This window comes from Candidozyma auris, chromosome 6, assembly GCF_003013715.1.
Source record: "Candidozyma auris chromosome 6, complete sequence".
Taxonomy (NCBI): domain Eukaryota; kingdom Fungi; phylum Ascomycota; class Pichiomycetes; order Serinales; family Metschnikowiaceae; genus Candidozyma; species Candidozyma auris.
Window position 1 is genome coordinate 501,696 of NC_072817.1, and position 19,849 is coordinate 521,544.

The window sequence follows — 19,849 nt, forward strand, 5'->3', positions numbered from 1 at the left end:
TTTAATAACTTAAGCAGAGGAAGATGAAGCAGGATACCTTGATTGAACATGGCGAAATGTGATTCGTGGTTTCTCGAAGAACATGTCATTTCTTCTCAAAACTCCCCAGGATGTAATCTTACGTTAATAAAAGGACATCCAATTACGAATGTGTAAAAAGAGATTTTTTTAACTCAAACTAATAGAACAATACTAAGTAATAGCTAGAAGATATGACGTAGTTGAATGAGTTGTGAATCTCGTACCACTCTTGCTCACGATTGCCCTTTTTGTAATTGGCGCTTCTCGTTTAGCTCGTAGAATTCGCGACGGTATGCCAACTTCAACCGCCCGAGAAAGAAAGAGACCTGCTTCGTATAAAATCAGCGCGAACCCCTTGTTTGCAATATCTTGATACACCTACGACCAATATGAATCTGAATGATACGTCTCTGGCATTGTTGGCTTCTTCCATGGACAGCACCGCTGGATTTTTGAAAACTAAACTTTCGGGGATCTGGAAGTGCACCTCATGGTGGCAGGTCCTTATCACATTAACTCTAGGTGTGATTGTTTACGATCAAGTTCTGTATTTATTGAAAAAGGGAACGATCGCTGGACCCCGTTTCAAAGTTTGGCCAGTTATTGGCCCATTTTTGGAAAGTTTAGATCCTAAATTTGAAGAGTACATGGAAAAATGGAATTCTGGCCCGTTATCCTGTGTCTCGATTTTCCATAAGTTTGTGGTTATTGCATCTTCGAGGGACTTGGCAAGAAAAATTTTAAGTTCGCCCAAGTACGTGAAGCCATGCGTGGTGGATGTTGCGGTGAAGATTTTGAGACCTACAAATTGGGTATTTTTGGATGGTAAAGCTCACGTTGACTACAGGAGATCGTTGAACGGATTGTTTTCTCAAAAAGCCCTTGAGATATATATCCCTGTCCTTGAGAAGTACATGGATATCTACCTTGATAGGTTCATCGGATATGAGGGTCCAAGAACCTTTTTCCCTGAGTTTAGAGAGTTGCTTTGTGCTTTGTCCTTGCGTACCTTCTGCGGAGATTACATCACAGAAGAACAAATTGCCTTGATTGCTGATAATTATTTCAAAATCACTGCTGCCTTGGAGTTGGTGAATTTCCCAATCATTATTCCATACACCAAGACCTGGTATGGTAAAAAGATTGCCGATGACACAATGAAAATCTTTGAAAGCTGTGCAGCGAAGGCTAAAAAACACATAAATGAGGAGGGTGGAAAACCAGGTTGTGTAATGGATGAATGGATTTATCTTATGAAGGAAGCAAGAGCAAATCACAAAGAGGACCCAGACTCAAAGCTTCTTATCAGAGATTTTTCAAATAAAGAAATCTCTGAGGTTATCTTTACTTTCCTCTTTGCATCTCAGGATGCCTCATCATCGTTGGCTTGTTGGTTGTTTCAAATTGTCGCGGATCGTCCCGATATTGCACGGAAGATTAGAGAAGAACAACTATTAGTCAGAGACAATGATCCCCTGAGGCCACTTACTTTGGAAATGATTAACAAGATGAAATATACCAATTGTGTTGTAAAAGAGTCATTGCGCTACAGACCGCCTGTTCTTATGGTCCCCTACGTTGTCAAACAGAGTTTTCCCGTAACACTGGAGTATACAGCTCCGAAAGGCTCGATGATCGTTCCTACATTATATCCAGCTCTCCATGATCCTGAGGTTTATCCTGAGCCTGATTCTTTCATACCGGAAAGGTGGGAAAACCCCACCGGTGATATGGACAAAAGAAGCTGGTTAGTTTTCGGTACTGGACCTCATGTTTGTCTTGGTAAAGTGTACGTGCTCATGATGTTCACAGGCATGTTGGGTAAATTTCTCATGAACAGCGAGATAAAGCACACCGTGACTCCACTTTCTGAAAAGATTAAGGTCTTCGCTACTATCTTTCCAAAGGACGACTTGATCCTCGAATGGACCGCAAGGAACCCACACTCTTTGGACTAGCTACACTTCAAATTCATAATCACAATCTTATTTTATTCTTATATGCGATTGCATAAAGTAAGAAGAAAAAAAAAAAAAGCGGTAAAAAAAAGGAACTAAGCATCATAGGTTGAAGCTGAGATGTTACCACCTCTTCCAGTCCAGTTGACATGAACCCATTGGTCCTTCTTTAAAAAGTCATTCTCCTCACCTGGCAACACTTGGAATGTGTGAGCACCAAAATAGTCTCTCTGAGCTTGCAACAAGTTCGCAGGAAGTTTGGAGGATCTGTATCCATCGTAGAACGACAACGCTGTAGAGAAAGCAGGAACAGGAACGCCATACTCAACAGCCTTCGCAATCGTAGATCTCCAACCCTTTTGAGCTTTGGTCACAGCATCTTGGAAAAATGGGTGGAACAACAAATTTTCCAAATCAGGGTGCTCTCTGTAGGCCGAGGTTATCTCACCCAAGAATACAGATCTGATAATACAACCTCCTCTCCACATCAAGGCAATGGCTGGGTTATTCAACTTCCAGTTGTATTCCTTTGCAGCCTCTCTAATCAACATGAAGCCTTGAGCGTAAGAAATGATCTTAGAAGCATACAAAGCCTGTTCCAAATCATCGACAAATTTTTCCTTGTCGGTGATAGGAGATTCGCCTTCGACAATGGGACCCTTTAACACATTTGCAGCCCTAGTTCTTTCATCTTTAAGGGCAGATAAGCATCTGGCAAAAACAGCCTCACCAATCAATGTCACTGGCATGCCCAAGTCCAATGCATTAACTGCAGTCCACTTTCCAGTCCCCTTCTGACCGGCAGTGTCTAAAATCTTCTCGACGACAGGCTTTCCATCAGTTGGATCATTGAAGTACATGATATCCCTAGTGATTTCAATCAAGAACGAATCCAAAACACCCTTGTTCCATTTAGCGAAAACATCACCAATCTCCTTGTCAGTAAACTTTCCTACTCTTTTTAAGAGATCGTAAGCCTCACAGATCAACTGCATGTCTCCGTACTCAATACCATTGTGGACCATCTTTACGTAGTGGCCAGCCCCTCCGTCACCGACCCAGTCACAACAAGGTTCTCCGTCGGACTTAGCAGCAATAGACTGAAAAATATCCTTGATATGAGGCCAAGCATCTGGATGACCACCAGGCATCAAGGAAGGGCCATAGCGAGCACCTTCTTCACCTCCAGAAACACCAGAGCCGACAAAGAGTATTCCTTGCTGCTTCAACTCTTCGAAGCGGCGATTTGTATCAGGAAAGTGAGAGTTTCCGCCATCGATGATGATATCACCCTTCTCTAAATGTGGCAACAACTGCTCAATGAAAGCATCAACGGGCTTGCCTGCTTTCACCAAAATAACAATACGTCTTGGGCGCTTCAAGTTGGCGCAAAGTTCTTCAATGGAGTGCGCACCAATGATTGATTTACCTTTGGCCTCGTTATTCAAGAAGTCGTCCACTTTTGAGACCGTTCTGTTGTACGCCACCACGGTGAAACCATGGTCGGCAGCATTTAAAATCAAGTTTTGACCCATAACGGCCAAACCAATTAAACCGATATCACCACTGCTATGGTTAGTAAGATGCCTTCTTACAATTGACAACCGCTCTTGCGCTCCCATGATCAATCGGCTCAGAAATCTGTAGTTATTCGCAAAAGGAGGTTTTTAGATTAACTTGGGAATCTTTGAGGTATCCTGAGTCAAACCCTGCTTGAACTAAGTACTTAGATGCGAGCTACCAAAGCAACAGTTTTTTTTGAACAACGCCGAAAATGCGGACTTGCGGAGACAGTACAATCAGCGCTTCCAATAATGTCAATGAATGATGAGTGCTTGTTTAATACATACGTTGGGGTAGACATTTTAATCAAGCAGTATGAGTTTCAATTGACTAAATCGATTGTGAAAAAATCTATCGAATTGAAGATATTTTGAGCAAAACTCATATTTTTTTTTGGGGGAAGTCGTGCATTTATATCACGCACGCAAGAGGCTTTTTTTTTTGTTGAGCCTGGATCAATTTTATTATTCATGCAGATGTGAGAACTGGGCGACAGCCGAAATCGCACACGTAGTCCTCCAAGCTAAAACAAATGGAGTCTGCTGCAGTACTATGTCTCCTCCGTGTGAGGCACACCCTAAAATTCACCAAAAAAGGACGAAAAGTCACGTGACAAACGGAACACCATTAGCCGGAAATTGAAGAATCAGCAAGCATTACATGATTAAGTAAATCCCTACTTGGCACGATGTTGTGCAGTTAATTTGGCAGATTTGCACAATCTGCACCATGCTTATAAAACCATCTTACAATTTTATTGTTAACATTCCCTGTCGCCAACGTTCATGACCCCTTCCCCACTTCAAATGGAGAAAGCGGGGTGTTTAATACTTCTCCCCCACGCAAACCAGCATAGTTTTGAAGTGGCAACGCGCATGTCTCATAGATCCACTCTAAGCTTCGATATAATTAGCAATTACATTGCTCACAAACTTATGTAGATGTCTCTCGAATCAGTGCTTTGAGAATGTAGAATTGGTCCGTTGTTATCTCAATTGGCCGGCTTGCTCTTGAGCCATAATCCAGCGAGGACTATATGCAATATTTTGCATCTTCGTTACCCTGGTGCGTCGAAATATTCTTCAATTGCAACTACTTAATGACAGCTTATGGCTACGTTTACATTTCTTTTACAGATTATAATATACTGATGCATCTTCATGATTGCTGAATCGAGGGCTGCGTGATTATCTACGTAACATCACCTCTTCCGACTAAAAAGTCACCATGTCACGTGGTATGATACGATCCATATTTGCAAAACATGATTCTAAGCACTAATATATAAGTAGCCAGCTACCAAGTCCACTATCGGCATCTTATTTTGGTTTGGAGAAATGCCGATCCCCAAGCCTCATGGCGGCCAATTACAAGATTTGGTATCTCGAGATGAAAATAAGAGAGATAGGCTTTCTCAGGCCATATCGAGAGGAGATTTACCAATAATCACGTTGACGGATAGACAACTATGTGACTTAGAATTATTATTGAACGGTGGTTTCTCCCCTTTGAGCGGGTTTCTCAACGAAGATGACTACAATTCTGTAGTAGAAAACATGAGGTTGAAAACTGTCCAGAACGAAGACGGAGAAGGACTCTTATGGCCCATGCCAATAACACTTGACGTCACAAAACCTGTATCCCAGCGCTTTTCAATTGGCGAAAAAATTGGGTTACAAGATCCAAGAGATAGGCAAATTCTAGCAGTATTGACTGTAGAATCGATATATCGACCAGACAAAGAAAAGGAAGCTAGGCTTGTTTTCAGAGGTGACCCTGAGCACCCAGCCGTGAAGTACTTACATGATGTCGCCGGTGAGTACTATATCGGAGGTTCTCTTGAAGGATTGTCTTATCCGAAGCACTATGATTATTCGGAAATTAGAAAAACTCCTTCTCAATTGAGACAGGAATTTGAAACGTTAGGATGGGGTTCTCACAAGATCGTCGCATTTCAGACCAGAAACCCTATGCACAGAGCTCATAGAGAGCTTACAGTTAGGGCAGCGCGGGACCTAGGTGAAGATAGTCATATACTCATTCATCCAGTGGTAGGTATGACAAAACCTGGTGATATAGACCATCATACCAGAGTGAAGGTGTATCAGCAGATTTTGAAGAAGTATCCTGAAGGGTTAGCAACCCCTGCTCTTTTGCCCTTAGCCATGAGAATGGGAGGCGATAGAGAAGCTTTGTGGCACGCATTAATTCGCATGAACTATGGCGTAGATCATTTCATCGTCGGCAGGGATCATGCTGGACCAGGAAAAAACTCCAAAGGGGTCGATTTTTACGGCCCATACGACGCGCAAGATCTTCTTGCCAAATTCGAGGACGAATTGATGGGGAAGATCAAGGTTGTTCCGTTCAGAATGGTCACATATTTACCTGATGAGGACAGGTATGCTCCTATAGACACTATCGATACCAATGCTGTGAAGACAGCAAATATCTCAGGAACAGAGTTGAGACAAAGGTTGCGAGATGGGACTGAAATACCCACGTGGTTTTCTTATCCTGAAGTCGTGAAAATTTTACGGGATACAAATCCTCCTCGCTACAGACAAGGATTTGTGTTCCTTATCGATGTAACCGATATCGAGGAAGAACTTGGTGCCATCATCGCATCTGCATTACAGTCATCATTGAATGAGCACTGTGGAGCTCGTAGAGTCACAAGACTTCCAATCAGCTATCAGGATCCATACTTAATCAATGAATTTGTAAGGGCAGGATCTGCTGTGATCGTCCCTGTGCAAGGTGACTATGGCTCAATTGTCACTGCTGTCGGTGAATTCAACACTATTCAGGTCAAATTAAAAAAGAACTCACCAGCAATTTTATACTCCATCAACAATGGAGACTTTGAAAATGCCGAAGAAGCATGTGCAACCGCGATCAAATTATTGCAGTCTAAAGGATTCTTTGTCCATGAGAATTGAGTATTTTTAAACTTAGAAATAGACATATGATTTTTTTATCATTCTATCTCGTACCCTGGCATGGATCCTCTCGAAAGTAGAATCCGCTCTTTCGTATATAGTTTTCCAATCCAATTGGCTAATTGAAACGCCACAATAGATACGACATTTAGGAAGGGTCTTGAAAGCGGCGAAGAGAAAAAGAATAAAAAAAAAAGTAAAAACAAAGAACCAGCGCTTACTTGAACTTCAACATTGATAGAAATCAAACAAGTCACATCATGTAGTTCAAAATAACATAAAAACGCGGTGAAACCCTCAAGACTCATGCAGAAACATTGGATAACTAAAAAGATTGCGTGAATAAAAAGCCCTTTAGACATAGTAACTTATCAGACAATCAAGGATTAAAGTATAATGTCTGTTTCAATGTTGGTGTGTCAAGGAATATAAACAGGCACACAGTCAGATGAAGCGTCGTGCAATTGCATGGGCCTCAACATACATTTAACGACAAGATATTTTTATATGTGCGAATTAGAACTAGACTCACAAAAACGAATCAAAAGATATATTCTCTACACGGTTTTTCAGCTTACGCAGAGAAGATGCGTTCTTTACTCAATCATGATCCCGAGTGCATTGTAGACGTACATTTCATCTGAAAAGCAATTGAATAATAAATAACCGTAGCCCACAACCAATAATTAACAAAGGAATGAAGCGAGAATCCATCTTCAATTCTCCAAGGATAGGTATCGCTTTTGCATCAACTATTTCGACCTGTGTAGCAATTCTTCATTTTTGATATCGACCATCTTGTACGGTGATCTTGGGATTGCATTTGGATAACTTTGATTGAATGTAAAGTAATTTACAGCATAATAACGATCTGCGGCAGGTCATTGCTTCTGTTGTTGCTGCACTTGTATGTAGTTTAGAGTTACAAATCTTAATCGCCACAAGTTATGGGGATAGAATACTGTTACCAGATTGCTTATATGTGTGCCTAATAAAATTCTACGAAACTCTCAATCGTAATGAAGAGTTGAGAAGAATCTGGATACGTTCAGTTACTAATTTTTCGGCTCTATTTGTATCCCACAGACAGCAAAGTGTTGCAGTCATAATTCTTGCACAAGATTGGATAGAATCGCACATGGTCTTGACATTTAAAACCGTAGGTAACGAAATAATGAATGATTTCAGTATATTCATTAATACCACACCTCTGTTTGAATCGAGCTTATAGTCTTGAGATTCTATATTTCGCTATATCTTATACTTAAAAATAAAAGCTTTTTTTTTTTGTTACCTCGTTATGAATATGCAGTCGGTTTCCATTATCGTGCATTTTTTCTCCATTACTTTTATTTACATCCTTTGGTGATAACAACACTTTGGAATTGTCTTTTGAGTCAAAATTCTTTACCTTTCATGAAACTAATTTGTCTGCCCTTTAATATTTTTTTATACCATCGATTCACGACTTCTCTATGCTCCGGAAGCCAACCTCTGCGAGATCATTTTACCGACATGTCAAGTTACTTAAAAATCTGCAATTCTGAAATACCCAGATACTTTTCACGTTCTTCTTATATTATATGTGAAGTAATGCAAATGCGGAAACGACGAAGTTTCAAGTGATCTCACTGAATTTCTACAATTAGAGTCATGTTCTTGAATTGAGGATCATCTCCTGTGCCTCTTGCCAGGGTGCTCAACGGTTCACTCAAACCTTATCTGTGTTATGCCGTAAACCTTCCTGTCACTGAACGATAAATTTGTTTATCTCCAACTCATAGAAATCACAACTAACTTTTAGACAATTGATCTTCATAATCGAATCTTTGCACCAATGTCTTTGTGTTATGCTGTTTCACTCACCTATTGCACTGACGAAACTTTTTGTGAAAACAAAAAAAAAAAAAAAATAGAAGAGAAAAGAATAGAAAAGTAAAGAAAAGAAGAGAAAAGATGAATACATAATATACATAAAGAGAGTGCGTTCACTGGTTGTAATAAATGACTCTATCATCAAATAATTGCAATGAATCTCGCAAGGTCAGTTTAATAAAGCATCGGATATCTTCGGATAAGACTGATTGGAAAAACGAAAAATGAGGTGAAAAACGCCCACATTGATGTACAGGGAAAAGATTCTAACGGTTCGTTACCGTTATGTGGCCCAAAGCAATTGTGTTGGACTTGGACTATACCATATGGCCATGTTGGTGTGACACACATCTTTCTTTGCCGTTATCAAAAGCTCTGAAGACTGGTATCGAAGATGGCAGAGGGTTTAAATTGTACTTATTTGACGATGTTAGCTCCATAGTGAAACTTCTTTCTAATAGCGGTGTGATATTGATTGCTGCAAGTCGAACAGCAAGACCTGACATTGCAGAAAAATTGCTTACGTTATTTCATATAGATGACAAGCCTTTGATTAGCTTTTTCCGCTCATTGCAATGGGGTCAAGGTTCGAAGATCAACCACGTGGAAAAGGCTGCATGTGAACTCCACATTGAAGAAGAGCTCAGAAGAGGTGATGTCATTCTTTTTGATGACGAAGCACGAAACCGCGATGTTGAAGAAGTCAACTGCTATTTCTTTAAAATTAACCAAAATGAGGGGTTAACATTCCCTGTGTTCAATGAAGCTTTAGAAGTGTGGAGAAAAAGTCGGTTCGGATGTCTGTAAATGAACCCAATATTCGAACTGCCCTATAGGCCAAAATTTGATGAGATTGCTAACTATGAGCGCAAGAACGATCTTGCGTAATATTGTAAAATCGAGGTTTACTTGGGGTGATGTGCTAGCATCTTGGCTTTCCTTCAGCAATTGCTGCAAACTTTGATAATTTGACTTTCCGGAGAGAGATTGCTCAATAAATCTAGTTTAGATATATCGATGCTTGCGGAATTTGCCTGGCCCACATTGAATGAATAACTTTCATCTATCAAGAATGACTCCATTTCTGAAGTGATATCAAAGTCCGATTAATGAAAGAGGTGATGATATAGATCTAAACTAAGATTTTAAAACAGGATGTGCTCTGAACTCTTAATTGTAATTCTTGATAGGATTACGTTTCATGTTTCCTTTGCAATTAATCAGCGGTCCCATCATTGAAAGTGAATCTGGTATACAGGTTTTGAACCTTTACCCCACAACTCGGACCAAATCACTTATTTAAGTTGTCAAATTAACCTAGAAGGAGTACAGCCATGCATTCCACTACTGTCAGTCACGAAACGACGGCTTCTCTTCGAGTCAATATAAATGGTAGCACCGAGACAGACATATTTACCGTGTCAAAGTCTGTGTTGCTTCATCTTGAAAGTAAAGAGGGGTGTCTCGAACTACTTCGGAAGTTATACAGTTCAAGGCATGAGTGGCGAAAGCTAAAACCTGAATTCGTGAAATTATTGCGAAGTTCCAAGAAGCATAAAACTTATATGCCGCTTGAGAATGTGCCCGACTTTCGAGAGATGAAGAGAAGTTTAAAAGTGAAGAATTATGTTAGCGTTTTGTTGCTTTATGATAGGACAAGTATCATTGACAACCAAATTAAAAGACTTCCTGATGATGTCTTACTGAGCCTGATTTCACAAACCTCCGAGACCAGAAAGCTCAATAGTTCTGCCCTGGTGTCTAGTCCTCTCCATCGAAACATTGTTAATGATAGCTCGTATCTTATGGCCTTCTGTGATCTCTGCTTTCCAGAGCAGTTCTTTAAGGAAGTAAATGGAGTATGCTTCAAGTGCACTGTTTGCAATGATTTCGTACTATGTGAAACCTGTATCAACAGACTTGAAGTTCCCTGTCACCGAGAAAAACACCCAATGATGCTCATAAATCTATATAGTAGTAGAGCAGTTAAACCTAAGAACTACAGAATAACTGATGAAATCATCTCCCCATCCCATCCAATCTTTGCTGGTGGCAACGACGTATTCCAAGAAACGTCATCGAATCGGATGATACACCAAGTAACGAATCACTCAGTGATGATTACATCCAGTTTCGAAGAGATGTGGTGTATATTAACTCCCTTTACAGATGATCTCGCAGAGATGCAACTTCACAACCATTCAGGTGCGTTATTCGCGAGCGATCATTTGAGAATAATTTTCACTGATTACAATGCTTCATGGAAGCATTCAATCAGAATGGAGAAACCTATGATTATCCCGCACTCTCAATCACTTACAATTCATATGAAGACGACTACTGAGTCGTTGAGCAAAACTCACTGCATCACCCTAGTGAAAGATGATGGGCCTGTTTTTAACTTTACTCGCACAAAGCAGCCTTCGATCATGAAATACTCTCTTTGTGCAAGTAGCGGGGTATCCGTACCTGAGCAGGCTCTGAAGAAAACAATGAATGTAGGGGCCGAATCGGGACGGGTACAATTGATGCCCGACCTAAAACTCTGTCCTTTGACTGAACCTTTCTCACACTTGACCACTGTGATGAAGCCCTATTCAACTGCTGTGGAACACGGTGCTACAAACATTTACGAGAGCGACAACTTTGATGAGTTTGAGATTATTTCGGACGTGGAAAATGTAGCGTAAATAATTTGATGTTGTACTTGTTCGATGCATATCTCACGTACAGCATACCTTTTGTTGAAAATACTACTGTAAGGTAGACAGGACGTCACACGTGACCGTATGGGCAGTGGAAGGAACAAGAGTTGCCTGTCCAAAGAGATCCTTCTTGGAGGTACTGGAAGTAGTTGAAGACATATTCGAGTTGATAAAGCTATAAACCTAGTAGAACGGATATGAGTAGGTTTTCCTCTAGAGAAAGGATAAAGCATGAAAAGAGAGCTCATACTTATAGACGAGAGAAATAGGAGTAAGGGAAGGTCTGGAACTCCTATGATTAGATGAACCTTCCTTCGTCAATGTGTCATAAGAGAATTATCCCTTCCAGGTATTCTCGTCTAACTCATGCACAAGTTGTTCTTCGTCAACTTGAGCTAGACCTGTACATCCGAAATATGATGCACAACACCTTTTTATCCTGCATATTAGTTCAGAACTCAAGAATCGGTAAAGAAGTTCAGCCTTATCGAGCATGGTGAACATCAAAGAAGCAGCTCCCGAAAGTGAGGGTATGTACTTCCAAATTTATTATTTATTTCCTCGTGCTAACACAAAAGAACAAAAAATCAAGCAGAAATGCAGTGAGTTGAAGAAGAGAATACAGGAAGTTGAGGAGTGTAATGAAGTGTCTCTTCTTGCTCTATCAAGGACTAGGGCCTCAATTAGACGATCTAGGATACAGCATGCTGTTCTTTTAGAGAGGCTTCAGGATCGTTTATCCTCCACATCTAGCGCAGAGCCGAACCGTCCGTGGCTGCCTGCGTACTTGGATGACAACTTTACTTCAAAGAAAAATTCAGGGCCACCTAATTCGAGCGTGTTGGGTTCCAAGGATAAGGTAGACAACCCTCAATCTCGTGAGATTTTTGACTACTTCAAATTTACTGAGGGTAAACAATATCAATCATCAAGCGAAGAGGTCAAGCATGAAATTCTTCGAAATAAATGGAACCAAATGTCTTCTGAGGAACGATGCACTATCGCCAAAAGGTTTGAGCTCGAACAATGTGAGACCAGAGAAAATCACATTTGCGAATCGAATGAAGTTGAACAAAAGAATACTGAATCGGAGGACGAGTTTTCATCTCGAGAGGTCGAACGGGAAATCAGGGCAAGAGAGATTTCATAGTACAACATAATTTTATCTCTTACGCATCTTCGCTTTTCTGCATTGTCATTCTATTTCATTTGAACCTCAAAGTCTTCTCTTTTTCGCTTTGTAGAAGCCATTGTCATCTTTATTATGTTTGCGCTTTTCTCTAAATCGAGCATGTTTTTTCAATCTTCTCTCAGACGCCTTTTCCGGATTATCAATTAAGAGCTGTGCTCTCTCAGCTTTGCGCCTAGCTCGACGCTTGGATACTTCGGACGTTGCCGCAGTGAACATTTTAGTAAACTCGGATGTTCCGAGCCTCTCCTCAGCTATTTTAAAGCAACGCTGCTGAAGCTCCTCGACTGCATCGCCGTCTTCAGCATCTGCATTCTCGATCCCTTTGAATGTAGTCATATATTCTTGAGCAAACACTCGAAGCTTTTCGATTGACATAAGAACGGCAATGCCAATTGTCAATTCAAGCGCAGCAATTCTTGTCTCGCGTTTCAGTGGCTGGGAAAGGTTCCTTCTAAGCAAAGAAAGACATCGATATTCTATCATATCGGTTTGAAACTCGAAGGTGAATTCGTTTTCTGGCTCTTTTTCTGAAATATGATGACAATACTTGTAGGCGTTCTTTTCACAAAATTTGTAAATCATTTGAATGTTTCTCACCGATAGTTTACTTAAAGCCTCGGTAATATTAGGAGCAGCAAGCTGTCTCAACAAACGGTAACACACGTTTTGAAGAAACTTTGGCTCTTTATATTCCATGGTATTTGCGCCCCGACTTAGCAAACAATAAAAGAGCTTCGAGCTGGAATGTCTAACCCATGAATGTGGATAAAGAAGGCAATCAGAAATTCGGTTCCAAAATTCGAGGCTTTCCTTCCATGGTGTCTTGTTGTGATTAATGTAGACGAATTCCAGGACGTCAAGGGCGATGTATATATTCTCCCATTGAAAGTTTTCAGATTCATCCGAAATAGACGATGAAAGATATTCTTCAATTACTTGCGAAGCAGCAATATCAAGAGATTGACATTGCTCAAGTCCGTATTGTTCCAAATATATTTTGTATGTCACAAGACCACATCTTCGTAAGAGATCTTTCCTTGAGTTATGAAGCCAAGATATAACAAGCGATCTCAAAACTTCATGTTTAGATTGACTTGTTCTGGAAAAAAGCGCCTTAATCAAAGCAGAAGCCATTTCGCGGCATTTGGTCAGCTCGTCTATGACAGTCACTTTGGCAAGGCCAACGAAAAAGCTTGATGCATATGCATCGACGATAGATGAGGATGATTTCAAAACGATCGAATGAATCAACTCCATCACTGACTGACGACCACTAATCGTTGGATAAGCTAGATTTTCAATCATGAACTTGAAGCACAGTTCAAGCCGCTTTTCCCCTTGATTATACAGAAGCAAGAATTTGAAATAGAGTCTTCTTGCGATGTCTCTAATCTCTTGAAAGTGATTCACCACCATGATGCTTAAAATTCTATCCATCAAATCGTAGACCTCCGCCAAATCGATTCGGCGTGCAAGAATGGCCCCTACGAGATCGAATGCTGCACTCTGATTTTCTGGATTTTCGAGATCAGGAGTGATCTTGGTAATAAGCGCCCGTACCACGTTATCCGTGCAAAAGCAACATCCCTTGTGCCTTAACGCAGTGGCAATGTACCTCAACGATACTTGCGACAGTTCGGCTTTCGTTGATGGACTTTCCATAACAAATTCCACGGCCTTACTGAAAACTTCCTTAAAGAATGTGTCACGCTGCGCGTCAAAGTTCAACTTCACTATTGTTGTTGCTACCTTCATCGATACAACGGTCAATGCCTCATTTGCTGAATTTATATTGCGAGACAATAAAGGAATGAAGCCATCCATGTTTTGAGGACTGAGTAGTTTTTTGTGCTTCCCGGTAATAGTTCGAAGTAACTCTAGGGCAATACGTTGAACATGATGGGTGTATTGGGCGTGATCATTGTCGATAGTTGAGGGTGCTGAATCAAGATTGACCAAGAAATGAGATTCATCCTTTTGAAAAGTTTTTCTGATACCTTCCTCATCTGAGCCTTGAATAGAAGATACGTGAATTGCGTAGCATAGAATCAACATTTCTTTGGAATTCGCAGCCTCATTTTTTAGTAGACCCTGGGAGATTCTTCGCAAAAGTTCATCAAGCATTCTCTCCGTCTTTAACGGTAGCGATTGCTTCAAAAGAGTCTTGATTGGGTTGAGAACTGTATCAAATTCACTTAGATCGAGCTTCGAGCAGAGAAGTTCCATGCTATCATAACTTTTCTTGGCTTTCACTTCTCTCATCTTGCTAACGTACCCATCTGCGTCCTTTTCCTTACCAGAAGCACCAAATATGTCCTCCATGATGATGTTGATAACTTCTGAAGCACACAGATCAAGCTCTCCATGCTTCACGTTGGATATCAATTCACGAAGTAGTTCATGAAGAGTGAAGCTTAATACATGAATCTGTGATCCCCTAGAAAGGGCAGCCTTGAGTTCGCGGATGATGTATGGAAGAAATGTGGCACCCAAATGGCTTGCTGCTTTGCAAAGAGCCTTTCTAGCGCCATCTCTCAATTCCTGAGATTTTGATCTCAAGACCTGGCATGTACCGATCAAGACGCTCGGAAGTTCGCTTTTAACAATGTCGTTGGTCAACCGTAATAATGCCAACACGCACGCCTCGAGAAGCGGTAAACGCATTATGATAGTACTATCGTCTCTTTTCGAAAGGACTTTCTTCAACGGGTGAATAACTGTGTTCAACATGTTTCTATCGAGATCGGACTCGGACAGAATGGATGCACAAGAGTTATCATGCTCAAAATAAGCAGATCCATTGCTAATGAGCTGCAAAACCACCTTACTTGCATCCTTGATGTGATCTGCATTGCTTGAGCAAATATTTATGTACTTGCGAAGAAAAGCGTTAAATGTGGGCCAAGGCAACACACAGGCGAGGGAGCCAAATGTCTTGTGAGCATCTTCTGTTAGATTCCTTGATTTCTCGTCCGTGCATAGTAAATAGTTCTCAAGCAATGGAATAATGTAGTACTCGACAGAGGAAGGTGACAATTCATGACGCCTTCCTATGAGATCACGCACAGCTCTTTGACGTGCAGTAATCTGGAGGTGTTGCATGTTAACGAAGAAGTCAAGCTCCTCATTCTCTGACCTTAAGCATTTCAAATCATTTAAGTTCGGCAATAGCTCTGAAAATAACGACAAGTTACCAAGTAAATCAAGATAGGCATTCCGGACATCGTCATTGTGGTTTGCGAGACCATGTCGAATGGCTGGATTGATAAAATAATCAAAATTTTCTTTAAACTTCTCTTTTGCTTGCGGCGAGTCGATTTTTGAAACATAAGTCACGAGATTTTTAATAGCTGCAGACGCATTTAGTCTAAGAATGCTCTCATCCTTATTGTCCATGTAAAAGAGAGAGTTTGCCACGAATAGACACCAAAAATCATACGGATTTGACCTGAAAAAATCCTCATTCAAACCATCAAACCCATCAAGAATCATATCAAAATTGTATGTGTCCGAATTATAGGATGCCCGACCATTGAGAAGACTCAAAATTTTGGCTGAACTCGCTAGCTCGCCAAATTTTGAGGATAAAGAATCGATAAATGTGATCACAGCATTTCTTAAGCCATTGTCGTTTGAAAAGCGTAAAGTTGTTGAACAAGTCCAGATTGGCTGAGAAAATTCAGAGATTTCACAGTCAACTGATCTGACTATAATCGATAATGAAAGAAGGATGCTTACCTTATCCAGAGGCTTAATGTAGAATGATGACTTCTTCAAAGCGTTGCATGATGCACTCATGAATCTTAATTTATCATCATCACGTTTCAAAAAGTTTCCCTGAACGATGAGAAGCAAGAGTGTTGCGCATCTTGATAGAATATCCTTGTTTCTCGAATCTTGTAAAAATTGAGGTAAGCAATTAAACAATCCTTCAATCATGATTGCAAAATATTGAACGGATTCATCGGTCATCAAACCTTGCTTGGTGAACACAGATATAAAGCTATCCAAAATGCTGATTACCACATCATCTTTGCAGTTTTTGTTTACCAACAAGGATAGTACGGCTCTCAATGGTAGCCAGTCGTCCAACTTAAAGAATGACAAATAATTAGTCATTTCGACACGACTTAGAATGAAATCAAGTAGCGAGGATGTTTGTTCAGTATGTTCAGCTGCAAAATTTTCCATACGAGGTTGTAAAACGAATTCGTATAAGGCCGGCATCAAATCTTTCCAATTTAAGTCGGTTCCAGCGATTTTATCTAAAGTTGTCAAACACTTGAACGCATTTTGTCTCAACCCCTTGAGATTCACACCAGTGGTTTCCTCATCGGAAGAGTCGATTAATTCTTGAGTGCAAATAAGGACGTAAACAAGTGGGAAGGAAGTCTCTGCAACAAGATCTTTGTACTTATAACCCAATGAATCATAAACTTCTGCAAGCATGTTGATGAAACCAGCCATGGTTTTTGTATTTTTGAAGATAGTTGTCTTTCTCTCCCTGGACAGAAAGAATGTTTGCCATGGAATCCTGTTGCTCATCTGCGAAAGGAACATTTTGATGAATCTCCTAGGTAAATTGGGAAGCAATGTCGCAACCGTGAATTTTGCCCCTGTTCTTGCATGCTTTCGACCTGAGAACTGAATCTTTCCGAAAAGGATTTGGACAATCACAGGAAAGACTACATTCTCGTCCGCTTCGTGAACTCGTCCACTAGAGTTATCTCCTACCAAATTCATCAACTCCTCTTTGAAAAGTCTTTCATCAAGAAGGTTGAACAAATTGTCGCGGTACTTCTCGGGTAAACAATCAAGGGCAAAGAGCGTCTTTAAAGCGACTTCTTGTAGATTCTTATTCTTTGAGCTCAAGGTTGACATGATGATTCTTTTGAGAGCATCTGCATGATTTCTCAACCTTAAAGAGCTGACAATGTTCAAAATAGTGACTTTGTCCTCTGATGTCCACTCTTCATTTGAATCATTTGCGAACATGGAAAATGTGAGTTCTATGACTTCTTCAGTTTGGGACTTCACGAGCCTAGGAACCACGCTTAAGCAGTAAAGTAATCTCGATCTTATGACGACACTAAACAGGTCTTGTTTTTTGTTCATTTGGCGTTCTCGACGGAGCCACAATGTGAGTTGCTCAGTATTCTGTGGTAAAAAATTGCAAACTCGGTAAGCGTAATCTTCAAATAAATGTTCGTCAAGCCTTAGAAATGAACTAAAATGGCTTACATTTTCTGTATCGCATCTGTTTCGATTACCATTCTGAGTCTGAGGTGTTCTGTGTGCCTGCTTTAAAAGAAGTGCACCCATGAATTCGTCAAATCTCGTATTCGTGATGCTCTTGAGACCTTCATGCACGGCTTGCCAGCAAGGTTGAAACTTATTGGAGAGAAGCCCGATGACGTAATGAGATAGAACTTGAATCATTACAGTCAGTGTCTTCATGGCTGCGAATTGCCGAAAAACTTCAGATACCCTAGCTCTGATGTTGTTGGCATTTGATACATCTAATGAGATTTGATCTATCAACATAAACTGACTCAAAAGCGGTTCGTTCTCGGGGCAGGAAATCATGAGGATCTCAGTGCTGGCTAGGCGAAGTTCCTTATGTGAGGATGAAAGATTTCGTATACAAAAAGTAATAACGTCTGCCGAGATATATGCTTTAGAGCCGACAAATTGCCTCAATGAATTTATGTATACAACAGACTCTTTGCATACCAGTACTGTTTTGTTAATGAAATCGACCATATTAAATCGACATTTTTCCTCAGTAGGATTTGCCAGGCATTTGTAATAAAGGTTGATTAGATGGCCAATGAGATCTGCTGCTTCGCTCACATTGTGACGGGACAAGACTGTGTCAAGTACATCGCATATTCTTTCAAGGTCACCGCTATCAAAACGGGCCGTGAGGTCAAGAATTTCACACTTCCAGGCGAGTTTCTCGATATCATTTGACACCTTTGAATCTTCGGACAAACTTTTGATTAAGCTTCTCTTTGTAGGTTTTGGCAATGTGACACACTTCAATAAATCTGAGTCGCTGTCATGCTTTCTCAAGAAGATTAACAATAATCTTTTTAGTCCAGCATCCAGCTTTAGTCCATTGACCGTCTGCTGAAGAAGTTTCTCAAGACAGAGTGTACGCATTCTAGCGTTAGAGCAATCCATTAGTATGTTCAATATACTCACTTTGAGGACCTCGGAGTAGTTTGTCGGCATGGCCTCCCAAATTTTAAAGATCAAGTTTGAGGATACAAGAGCGTCCATATTTCTCGACACGACCGCAAGAAACAATGCAAACCCGCTTGCACTTTCTGGAATATCCACTCCCTCGAAATCTAATCTAATGAAGGCGGAACAGATCTCGTTGACAAACCTTAATGTCTCTTTGTTCCATACCACCTTTTTCCCGTTATCGACGAACAAAATTACCAGTGTAAGATAAAAAAGGCGAAATGAGTGTTCATGAGTTGACACAATGGTAGAGTACTTGTTTAGCTCTGCGAAAACCTTTTCAGTGAATTTCAGACCGCTTTCATTAGATGCTTGATGTGTTACTTCGTATAAGACACGAGAGACTATTTGAAGAAGAGTCTTATTTTTTGACTCCATTTGCAAAACTTTCTCGAGTAAAGGCGCTAACATCAGCAAGCTCCTTGTATGTAGACTCTTGTTGGGCATCTTCATAGCCTCAGAGAAAAGAAGAATTAAGTTATCACAGAACACATCTCCCATCTCTAGTGAAATCAAACGATCAGAAAGCTGTTCAATAAAATTGATATAAGCCTGAGAAGTCAGCTTTCGGATCAAATACGAAAATGCTTCAGCACAATAGCGACCGACGTGTAGTTGTTTTTGATTTTTCAACAACGGCAATAACTCCTCAAATGTAGTCCATAAGTTCTGAGTGAGTACCAGCGAAAGATATTTGAATGCATGGGCCAAAGAATTGAAACACCACTCGTAAGCAGTTGCACATTTGTTTGCAGGCAGTGTCGTATTCAGATTTATGAAAGTGCTTACATGAATGATTATTTTGAGGTATCTTGGGTAGAAACACATGAAGTCGGGACCTAGATCATGAATGAATTGAGTTAACGCTTCCAAAAGTGGTTGAAGTGAGTAATGATCAGACCTTCTGATATATAGTTCTAATACATCAAAAATTTTATTCGAATTATGGATGATCGAAGGAAGAGATCCACTCAAAGGCTCCAAATAATCAAGACATTCCACAAAATTTGCACTTACATTGATCTCTCTCCAGTGATCTATAGTCGTAATAAAAAACGATGAGGAGGCGTAGTCGTGGCTCCGGGTGCCTATCTTGGAGTGCGGATCAATTTTTATGTCATTAATTCGGTCCTTAAAAGATTGGAACTTGTGCCTGTTCGTCATGGTCCAGTAGCGTAGATCCAATATGTCTTCGTAGAACAGCTCATCGCGACCAGAGAAGTTGTGCTTGTACAGGACGATGAGATATAAAGACGATGCAGCGAACCCTGACCCACAACGTATATTCACCGACGATGTTGGTCACCTGAAGACTTGGTTTTATCCCGCTGAATATCTGTT

The 19,849-nt window shown here is 40.5% G+C and overlaps 6 protein-coding genes across 6 annotated transcripts; 4 read left to right on the top strand and 2 right to left on the bottom strand. All coding sequences in view use genetic code 12, as the record gives it.

Moving 5' to 3' along the window:
- Positions 1 to 410: 410 nt before the first annotated feature.
- CJI96_0004910 (uncharacterized protein) lies at positions 411 to 1,979 on the top strand (the record flags this gene model as incomplete). Its single annotated transcript, XM_054702283.1, has 1 exon — positions 411 to 1,979. One exon carries the CDS (start codon positions 411 to 413, stop codon positions 1,977 to 1,979), a length of 1,569 nt encoding a protein of 522 aa, XP_054558258.1.
- A 95-nt stretch (positions 1,980 to 2,074) lies between these two features.
- On the bottom strand, positions 2,075 to 3,843 carry CJI96_0004911 (NADP(+)-dependent, decarboxylating phosphogluconate dehydrogenase; the record flags this gene model as incomplete). The annotated part of the gene is made up of 2 exons (XM_054702284.1): positions 2,075 to 3,545; positions 3,830 to 3,843. The coding sequence occupies 2 exons, from the start codon at positions 3,841 to 3,843 to the stop codon at positions 2,075 to 2,077; spliced, it is 1,485 nt and encodes a 494-aa protein (XP_054558259.1).
- A 926-nt stretch (positions 3,844 to 4,769) lies between these two features.
- On the top strand, positions 4,770 to 6,484 carry CJI96_0004912 (sulfate adenylyltransferase; the record flags this gene model as incomplete). Its single annotated transcript, XM_029033929.2, has 2 exons — positions 4,770 to 4,779; positions 4,839 to 6,484. The coding sequence occupies 2 exons, from the start codon at positions 4,770 to 4,772 to the stop codon at positions 6,482 to 6,484; spliced, it is 1,656 nt and encodes a 551-aa protein (XP_028891492.2).
- Positions 6,485 to 8,644: 2,160 nt separating this feature from the next.
- On the top strand, positions 8,645 to 9,166 carry CJI96_0004913 (magnesium-dependent phosphatase-1; the record flags this gene model as incomplete). Its single annotated transcript, XM_054702285.1, has 1 exon — positions 8,645 to 9,166. The coding sequence occupies one exon, from the start codon at positions 8,645 to 8,647 to the stop codon at positions 9,164 to 9,166; it is 522 nt and encodes a 173-aa protein (XP_054558260.1).
- A 2,391-nt stretch (positions 9,167 to 11,557) lies between these two features.
- On the top strand, positions 11,558 to 12,214 carry CJI96_0004914 (uncharacterized protein; the record flags this gene model as incomplete). Its single annotated transcript, XM_054702286.1, has 2 exons — positions 11,558 to 11,594; positions 11,643 to 12,214. 2 exons carry the CDS (start codon positions 11,558 to 11,560, stop codon positions 12,212 to 12,214), a joined length of 609 nt encoding a protein of 202 aa, XP_054558261.1.
- Positions 12,215 to 12,280: 66 nt separating this feature from the next.
- CJI96_0004915 (uncharacterized protein) lies at positions 12,281 to 17,371 on the bottom strand (the record flags this gene model as incomplete). The annotated part of the gene is made up of 1 exon (XM_054702287.1): positions 12,281 to 17,371. One exon carries the CDS (start codon positions 17,369 to 17,371, stop codon positions 12,281 to 12,283), a length of 5,091 nt encoding a protein of 1,696 aa, XP_054558262.1.
- Between the last annotated feature and the right edge of the window lie 2,478 nt (positions 17,372 to 19,849).